We start from the raw sequence: 10,440 nt of genomic DNA on the forward strand, positions 1-10,440 counted from the left end.
CTGTCCCCTTCTGCCTTCTGGCCCTTGTCCCTGGACTGCTGTACCTCATTAGTCCCATTTGGTTTTATGGGGAGGAATCTGTAATTTTTTAATGGTGCTTATATTCTCTGATGTGCAGACAAGCTTGGGAACCCATGAGATACACAAAGAAAAACCTGGCACATAGTAAGTGCTTGATAAATGTCAACAGGATCTATATTATGTGAATCAAGTCGCAAGGGTATAGGACTGTTTGCATTCAAAGCTTTCAGACATATATTGCTGTGTGCCCCTGGGTAAGTTACTCAACCACTCAGAGCCTTCATTCTGATTAGTAAAGGGGTTGAAAATAGCAATATCTGCCTCCTAGGGTTATGGTAGATGGCAGCGGTGGTTCAGTTCTCACCTTCCATGTGGGATACCCGGGTTCGATTTGCAGCCAATATACCTCATGCACAGCCACCACCTAGCTGTCAGTGGAGGCTTGTATGTTGCTATGATGCTGAACAGGTTTCAGTGGAGCTTCCAGACTAAGACAGACTAGGAAGAAAAGCCTGGCAATCTACTTCTGAAAATCAGCCTGTGGATCCTAAACCCTATAGGATCACAATGGTCTAATTTGCAGCTGATCATGGGGATGACGAAGGACCGGGCAGCATTTTGTTCCATTGTGCATGGGGTCACCACGAGTCCAGGGCCAACTTGATAGCAGCCAGCAACAACAGGATTATGGTGAGGATTAGTTGAAATAATACACCTATTGCTGGCAGCTAAACCTCCTGCAAATCTTGTCAACTCCAAATCAACCCCAACTTCCTCCCTTCTCTCCATCTCCATCAACAACCCCCTCACCCAGGTGCCATTTCTTCTGGCCTGAAATTGTACAACAGCTTCCTAACGGCACCCACTTCCTCTAAACCTGAATTGCTTTATGTCACACTCTGCTCGAAATCTTCCTGTGGCTTCTCCTACCCCTTGGCAGCAAATCCAAGCCTGCGTGTTCTGGTCCTTGCTTTCTCCTCCATCACCTAGGGTGGTTTAGCTGACTACCAAGCTAAATAAGATCTCATGCAATTCCCTATCCGACCAATAACCGGTTGCTGTAGAGGCAATTCCAACTCATGGCAACCCCATGCGTGTCAGAGTAGAAATGTGCTCCATAGCGTTTTCAATGGCTGAGTTTTTGGAAGCAGATTGCCAGGACTTTCTTCTGAGGCACTTCTGGGTGAACTTGAACGTCCAGTCTTTCAGTTAGCAGCTGAGCATGGACCCTGTTTATTTGCTTTATCCCCTGAATTAAGGTGTTCGATGATTCTATTTATTTGTTCCATTGTTTGCTTATCTTCTTTTCCATTAGATGTAAGTTTCATGAGGGGCGATACACATGCGCTTAACACTAACCATTATACACCTAGTATCTAGCACATCAAGCAATGGTGATGCAGTGGTTAAGTGCTCAGCTGCTAACCGAAAGGTTGGTGGTTCAAACCCTCCCACTGGCTCCAAGGGAGAAAGACTTGGTGATCTGTTCCCATAAAGATTACAGCCTAGAAAACCCTACGGGGCAGTTCTACTCTGTCACATGGAGTCGTTAGGAGTCAGAATGGACTTGACAGCTGGTGGTTTCGAACCACAGACCTTTCCAGTTAGCAGTTGATGGCTTTAATGACCTAGCCACCAGGGCCCCTGCTTATGGCTTCAGCCAGCAGCAAAGTTAGCATTCTCTCCCTTCCCCCTCCCGTACGCTCTGCCTGCCTCTGTCCCTGGAGCTTGCAGGCAAAGGACAAATACCGTACATCAGAGAGGAGACGCAGTGATGCCCAATGTCATCGCTGCTTTATTTGATTAGCTCCGACTCTGGCATCCGGGACACGTGCTGGGAGCCAAAGTAACTGTACCCTGACCTCTGGTCCACGCGATCCCATCCTTATAACGATTTCCATGACAACAGCAACAGAAAGCCAAGGCTGTGAATTCCCTTTGATAGGAGCCGGATGCAGAGATGGGGAAAAAGGACTTTCAGAAAAAGGAGGCTCTTTGATTCAGCTCAAGGCGCCTTCTTAAATACCACTATTTTCCAAGAACACACGTTTTAACCCTGCAGAGGGAGAGTTCTCTTGAATACTAACAAAAAAGAGAAGAAAGAAAAAGAAACACAACCACTGTGATTCTTTTTCAGGAACATTCACCTGTGAGGGAGGAAGGGCTGGCTGGGATGCTGGGATATCTGGAACATTTTGACAGGAGTTGGGAAGGGCATAGGACCCTCTGCCAAGTGGGCTGCACAAATCTGAGAGGCCAGCTGACATTAGGCCAGGGAATGGGCAGGAAGGGATGGCAATGTTCCAAGAAGGTGAAAGGGAAGGTAGGGGATTGGCACAGCGTGGCTCATCCAAGGGAGGTGTGTGACTCAGAGGGTGACACTGACGCATGGTACAACCCCCCTTCAGGGCACTGGGCCTCCCTGTGTGGTTCCAGTTCTCCATGGGGATGATAGCAAATCCCGAGTCCCTGCTACATCATTCTGAGCAGGGACCTCTCTCCCCAAGGCTCCCACCATACTGCAGGGGTCTGATCCACTCATACCTTTCTGCATCAGCTGCCCTGGGCCACACTGCCTGCATCCAGCACAGCCCACACCATCATATCCCCCGAGGTCCTCTGCTCCTGCCTTGGCCTCACCTCCCATCCACCCTCTGACTTGCTGCTCCATCTGCCCTTGGAGCTGCCAGGGATGGTGGAGCCTGAAAGACCTGGGTTCAAATCCTGGCTCTACCACTTTCTAGCTGTTTGACTTTGTGCTGGTCACCTCACCTTTCTGCCACCCCTTCACTTGTGAGATGGAGATGACGATTGTCACCTCACTGAGCTCCCCTGAACACTCAATGCAACAATATGTATGAAGTACCAGTACATGGTGGGGGCTCCAGACGGTGGCAGCTATTGATCAACAACATCATTATTCTGATAGGCAATCAAATAGTTCTTGTTTGTTGTTGTTTTTATTATTATTAGGATTAGACTTTGTATTATTAGCACCATTACTATTTGTTTCATACCCAGCCCTTGTGGCCACAAACGTGTGCACGCGTATAAGCACACACAAACATACACATGCTGTACTCATCCATTTTGACCTCAAGATCCTGATCTGCCCAGGCCCTCAAGACTGGCATTGTGCCTCGTCTTGGAAGAAGGTAGCAAGCCATCTCATCTATTCATATACTCCGCCTCCTCAGCCACCACTTCCATGTTGACCTTCCTAGGCCCCCTTCCCCCAGTGTTCTCAAGCCCCCTGCAGGTCTATGAAAGCTCAGGGAAGCACTATGGCCATGCTGACACCTGGGAGGCAGAGCCATGCTACAGTGTCTTTTAAACAGTCCTCGTGACATCTCACCTGGCTGTGGCATCCGCCCAGCCCAGTTCTGAGGGGCCCCGCTCACACACCTGGCTGTGCACTTTCTCCAGCTCCTCCTTGCTGACCGACGTCTTGGCGTCCTCCATGGTCCCAAGAAGGAGTTGCACGTCTGACAAGAGTGCATGGGTCCTCTTGAGGTCCCTCCGAAGACGCTTCTCCACATCAAAGTCCCGATGGCCGATCTGGAAGCCAAGGGAAGGCTCATGAGCTTAGACAGCAAAGCAGTGGCCAGATTCCGAGATCTCTGAAGCCAGGGTTCAAATCCCGCCTCTGCCACTCACACACTGTGTGACCTTGTATGAGACCCATCTCTTCTCTGAACCTCAGTATCTTCATCTGCAAAGTGGGACTGGCACCAACCACACAGGGCTGTGGTGAAACTTGAATACATATTTAGCCTAATGCCTGGCACAGGGTAATGAACAATAAAGGATTTGCTATCATAACTATTATCACAGCTTGTATGCACTCAAGTCATTTCGACTCATCTTTTGCAACAAAGTCATCAATATGGCCTTCCCTCACCTCATAAGACCCTACATCCAGGGAGGCCCTCTGCTGTCAGGAGAGTGGTTACTCTTTGGGGGCAGTGACTGGACAGATCATGAGAGGGAGTTATGTGGGCTATTAACGTCATTGATGTGGGCACTGCTTACGTGAATGTGTTCAGTTTATGAAAATCCACTGAGCTTACATGTGGGATATAGTGTACTTCTTTGCATGTATGTTACACCTCTGGCTTTACAAGTGGGATATAGCATGCTTCTATGCGTGTGTGTTATACCCAGGCTGTACAAGTAGGATGTAGTGTGCTTCAAATGGATGTTACGCCTCAGGCTGTACATGTGGGATATAGCATACTTCCCTGCATGTATATTACCAGAACCAGTTGCTGTCAAGACTCCTGCACGTATCTTACACTTCATTAAGTCTGTGTTGTTTTTCAGTGCCTAAATCAAGTTTTTTTGGTCTCTTCAGCTGGTCTAGGAGTTCCTGGTTTTGCAAATGGTTAACATGTTCAGTCGCTAACTGAAAGTTTGGAGGTTTGAGTCCACCCAGATGTGCCTCAGAAGAAAGGCCTGATGATCTATATCCAAAAGATCACAGTCACTGGAAACCCTGTGGAGCACAGTTCTACTCTGACCCACATGGGGTCGCCATGAATTGGAATCAACAGCAACTGGTAACCAATTGTTAGCTGGTCTCGTTAGCCAGTTTACAGACAAGCAAATGAGGCCATTTTCTGTAGTAGGACCTTACCCATAGGCTAGCACATTCCTTTCCCCAGAATCCTGAATTTGTAGGCCCTGGACTTCCAAGGGGACAGTTGTCAAGTGTGTCCTGAAGAAGCCATATTCTGTTCTTGACACCAGGAGGGTGAACTGGGGCTCCTTCACAACTCCCAGTCACGATACAAGCTGAGACTAACCAGAGGAGGCATGGAATTTCACTGGGGCCCAATACACAACACCGACAGCCAATGGAATCCTCTAGAGATGAGTGCTGACTTAAAAAGCAGTGGGTTAGCATCTCTGAAATAAACTGAGAGCCCCTTTCTCAGACTCTTCAGGAGACCAGAAGAAAGAACATGGTGTCCATCACTGGGCGAGGTGTTTTTAAGAAGATGAGCTACCGATGTCTCAACACAGGGACTCAGTTTCTACACACCTGGGTAGTATTTGTGCTCCATACCAAGCACTAACCCTTGCCTGGGATGCTCAGAATGTCCTAGGATATTCTGTAGAGAGCATGGGATCTAGAATGAGGTGGCCCAGGCTTTCAACACTAGCTCACCACTTGCTGGCGGTAAGAACCTTGGCTGGGCCATGCCACTTCTCTGAGCCCGATTCCTCGTCTATAAAGAGGAGGTTAAAAAAAAACTCCCTGTCCTCTGTGTTGAGATAAGACAAGGATCAGACATGATAATGGATCAGAAAGCACTTTGTAAGCTGTCAACGGCTTTACAAATATAAGGGATTATGAGTATTGTTTGATGACCTAGAATGTATTTCTCCCTATCTTACATTACTATTTTTCTACCGCTGGTTTTGAATTCTTAAAAAATTAGTTGGTTCTTCGTGTAGAACCTCTTTGTTCACAGATGTATCTCTTGAATTATCAGATAGATAGATACCCCATTGCCATGAAGTTGATTCCACTCACAGGGACCCTATAGAACAGGGTAGAACTGCCCCATAGGATTTCCAAGCCTGTAAATCTTTATGGAAGCAGACTACCACATCTCTCTCCTGCGGAGCAGCTGGTGGGTTCAAACCACCAGTCTTTCAGTTAGCAGCCAAGTGCTTAACCACTGACCTGCCAGGGCTCCTAGAAAGATAGATGGATAGATGGATGGATAGACAGATGGATGGATGGATGGTTGGATGGATAGAGAGAGAGAGAGAGAGAAGGTATATATGTATACACAAACCAAACCCATTGCCGTCAAGTTGATTCCGACTCATAGAGACCCTATAGGAGAGAGTAGAATTGCCCCATAGAGTTTCCAAGGAGTGGCTGGTGGATTCAAACTGTCGACCTTTTGGTTAGCAGCTGACTCTTAACCACTGCACCAACAGGGCTCCATATACATATATATGCGTGTGTGTGTATGTGTGTGTGTGTTGTGTGTGTGTGTGTGTGTATATATATATGTATATATATATATAATATGTGAATGATCAGCTGCGCTGAGGGCTGGGCATTGTGTCAGTCCCTTTGTCATGTTATTGCATTTAACTCCTGTGACAATCTCTTAAAAATAGACATTATTATTATTGCCTTTGTAAAAGTAGTAATAACTTGCATTTATAGAGAGCTTTCTAAGTGCCACGCACTATATTACATACTTTATGTATATGATCACATTCAATCCTCATACTAAATCTATGAGGTGTGTAGTGTTACGATTCCCATTTTACAGATGATGAAACCAACGCTTACAGAGATTAAGTAACTTGTCCAAGATCATACAGCTAGTAAGTGGCAGAGCTGGGATATGAACCTAACTCTTCTGACTGGAAAAAGGCAGTTTTAGAAAAATATACCATGACAGAGCTATATTTTTCTCTTTAATTAAAAAAAAAAAAAGTGTTATGGAGTCACATGGGAGCATCATCTAGCTCCTGCTGGCAATAGGGTCCAGGAAGAGTCTTAGAAGATAAGTAAGAAGTAGCTAGGTGAAAACGAGCCCTGGTGGTACAATGGTTAAGCACTCAGCTACTAACTGAAAGATTGGTGGTTTGAATCCACACATCGCTCTGTGGGAGAAAAGACCTGGCGATCTGCTCCCACAGATATTACAGCCTAGCAAACCCTATGGGGCAGTTCTACTTTGTAACACATGGGGTCACTATGAGTCAAAATTGACTCAATGGTACCCAACAATAACAAATGTTAGGTGAAGACTCATGGGAAGGGCACTGCAGGTAGAAGACACTCATGAGCAAAGACAGAGGCAAGAAATAGTCTGGTATATGCAGTTCTGGGTGATTGGCACGAGGTATAAAATATGGGTGGTAGGGGAGGTCACAAAGCTGAAGAAGTTACCTGGGGCCAGTTCATATCCTGAGAGCTCTGAAGTATGTACTGTCATGGAGAAACAGAGGTACAGCTAAGAAAACTGATATAGAAAGTGTTAATAATCTGCCCAAGGCCATACTGTTATAAAGTGGTCATGCAGGGATTTGAACCCAGGCAGCTCTACTCTAGAGTGCAAGTCCCTAACCACTGCACCATAGGGTCCAGTAGAACTGTTACTTGAACTCAAATTTACCAGAGTCCAGGTTTTTTACCATGATTACATTCAAGCAGCATGTTTTGCACCTTCCTTATTTTTGTGCCAGCTCTTGCTCTGCACACATCCTAAAGTGTATGCAGAGCACTTTAATTCTCATTTTGGGTGTCTTGGCACCAGGGACACTTCCTGATGTTAGCACTGGACATGTAGTAAGGGTGGCTCAGATTCTACCATCTTCACTGCCAGAAAGACTCTGAAAATGCTGTCATCATCTCTTTTCCAGAGGGAGCATTGCAAACAAAATTCACAACAAAATCTCAGACCAAGTCATCTCTCCTTCGTAATGAATTGCTACAGAGAAGGGAAAAACACACACACAGACAAAACCACCTCATTAAGTTAATGGGAAATAAATGTCATTCTGCAAGTTTGCATTTTACAGCACAAAGACTCAAACTTGGATAAAGCTGGTGAATAATTTATAGATAAATCTAAATGATGCTTAGTGTTGTTGTGGGAAAGTATATTCAAACCTCAATTGTTTAACCATTTATCATAAAGCAAATTGTATGGGGTGGTTGTTAAACGTCTGTTGCCAAAGAACTCTCTGGGAACTTTCAAAATACAATCTTAAAATGTTGTTAGGAATTATCTAGCCACTTTATGGATGGGGAAGTTGAGGCTTAGAGAGAGAATGTGTGTTGCTGAAGGTTCCCTGGTACATGAATGGCAGAGCTGGACTTCCTGATAACATTATGTAAAACAATGGTCCACAAAACATAGTTCTAGATAACCAGAGCTCACCACTTTTAGGAAGCATGATATTAGATTTTTTAAATTGCAGACTTTCAAATAACATAGACCTGATTTCAAATGTACTTTGTCCCATTAACTAGCTACATGTTCTTGGGCAAGTTGTTGTACTTTCCTGAGCTCCATTTTCTTCATTTATATGAAGGAAATAATAATATCTCTCCCACAGCATTACTGTGAAAATTAAACAAAGTATGTCATGAAAAATTATGATTAAATATGTATCTTAATATTTATGGGTAACCACTAAAAGAATAGAAATATGATTTGTAGTTTCTGAGTCAGCAGTAGAACAAAAAAGTACACAGAAAACATTATCAACCTATCCAAAAGTAGGAAAGGAATAAAGGAAGAACCAAATTAAGCGGATGATAAACTAACAAAATAGATCTGCCATTACAATAAATATAAATGAATTAAAATCTCCTATGAAAAGTTAGAGATTAAAAGAGTAGTTTAACTTTTGAAATGGTGTAACTGTGGCTATGGATATTTTCACCAAAAAAAAAAAAAAAAGTCCTCCAAGGTTGAGAAAGGAGAGTGTTGACATGTCATGGGGTTGTTAACTAATGTCATAAAACAATATGTGTACCAAATGTTTAATGAGAAACTATTTGTTCTGTCAACCTTCATCTAAAGTACAATATAAAAAATTTAAGAAAAAAAGTAGATTAAAAATTATCCAGTGGCTCAAAAGAAACACATGAACACACACACACACTTGGAAAAGTTGAAAATGAAAGGATAGAAAAAGGTCTTCCAGGAAAACTGAGCAAAATAAATCAGGCAAAAATCATTCATAGAGATGAGAGACATCATATAGTAATCAAAGGAATGATCCACCAAGAATAGAAAGCAATAATAAACTTGGATAAACCTAAAATACAACCTCAAAATATATGAAGAAAAGAACTATTACAGAACTATAAACAGAACTTGGCAAAGCTACAGTCTTAGTAGGAATATAACAGGGCTCTCTCAGAAACAGACAGATCAACAGCAAAAAGAAAGTTAAAAGGAAGTTTGTTTTTTTTTTTAATGATATTTTTCAATCTTTTCTTTTATTGTTTGTGGTTTTATATTTGAATATAATATTTAAATCACAAAATCAACAAGCTTGGTCCACTTGCCATGTATAGAATCCTAGGCCAATAGATAGCTACAGTATTTTCAAATCACTTGGATAATTTAACAAACTCAACCATGAATTGGGACAACAATGAGATATCAAAATTTCAAAGGAAAAAAAAAAGTATGCATTCTACCATGCGATATATCTATAATGCCATTAAAGTAGAACTCAACGGTAAAAGAAACTTCAAAGAATCCCAAATGTTTGTAAACTTAAAAATCAATTCCTCCTGACAGGGAACACAACAGAGAGTCCCTAACGGAGCAGGAGAAAAGTAGGGTGCAGAACTCAAATTCTAGTAAAAAGACCAGACTTAATGGTCTGACTGAGACCGGAGGATCCCCAGAAAGAATGGCCCCTGGACTCCCTGTCAACCTACAACTAAAACCATTCCCGAGGCCAACTCTTCAGACAAAGATTAGACTGGACTATGGGATATAAAATGATAACTCATGAAGCGTGTGCTTTTTAGCTCAAGTAGATGCATGAGACTAAATGGGCAGCTTTTGTCTGGAGGTGAGATGGGAAGGCAAAGAGGGTCAGGAGCTGGTTGAATGGACACAGGAAATCAAGGGCGGAAAGGAAGAGTGTGCTGTCACAGTATAGGGAGAGCCACTAGGGTCACATAACAATGTATGTATAAATTTTTGTATAAGAAACTAACTTGAATTGTAAACTTTCACTTAAAGTACAACAACTAAAAAAAAATCGATTCCTAAGTCACTCATAGGTTAAAGGAGAAAATCACAAAGAAAATGACAAAAATGCTTCACATGGAAGGATGACACTAAAGCAGCAGTTCGAGGTAAATACGTTACCTTAAATGTACTTTAATAATATTTTAAACGAAATCGTACATACAGAAAATGAGCTACAATTTTCAACACTGAAACTAAAAGAAGACCAAAAGAGTAAACCAAAGAAAAGAAGAAGGAAAAAGAAACAACGATAAGGGCAGACAGAAATAAATGTAAGACAAGGAAACAATAGAAGAAAAGCTGGTTGTCTGGAAGAAGAGAGAAATCTCTAGCAAGGCTGATCAACAACAAACAAATGTCATAAGTAAACATTACTTTGATCAAAAAAGGAAACAACTTCAAATTCAGTACAGTTTTAAAAACCACATGTAAAAACTTTATATCAAATTACTGGAAAAAAAAACATACTAGTTACTAAAATTCACTCAATAAGGAAGAGAATTTCTGAATTTGGGTTCAACTACCATTATAAAAATTGGATACAGAGTCTCCGGCAAGATGGCGGTCTAGGCAGAAGCACCACGCCGTCCCTCCACAACAAAGATCCGAAAAACTAAGCCAAACAGAGAATCAACAATCCTGAAACCCTAGAACATCAAAT

The 10,440-nt window shown here is 42.8% G+C and overlaps 1 protein-coding gene across 2 annotated transcripts in view; it reads right to left on the bottom strand.

Annotated features, from left to right (window-relative positions):
- MYO18B (myosin XVIIIB) overlaps positions 1-10,440 on the bottom strand; it is a 310,234-nt gene that overhangs the window by 112,096 nt on the left and 187,698 nt on the right. For both annotated transcript variants that reach the window (XM_004387626.1, XM_023741793.1), the window contains one exon: positions 3,427-3,579. In XM_004387626.1, the coding sequence (XP_004387683.1) occupies positions 3,427-3,579 (153 nt within the window). The remainder of the gene's footprint in view (positions 1-3,426; positions 3,580-10,440) is intronic.

The sequence above is a fragment of the Trichechus manatus genome, unplaced genomic scaffold (genome assembly GCF_000243295.1).
Source record: "Trichechus manatus latirostris isolate Lorelei unplaced genomic scaffold, TriManLat1.0 scaffold00190, whole genome shotgun sequence".
NCBI classification, from domain to species: Eukaryota; Metazoa; Chordata; class Mammalia; order Sirenia; family Trichechidae; genus Trichechus; species Trichechus manatus.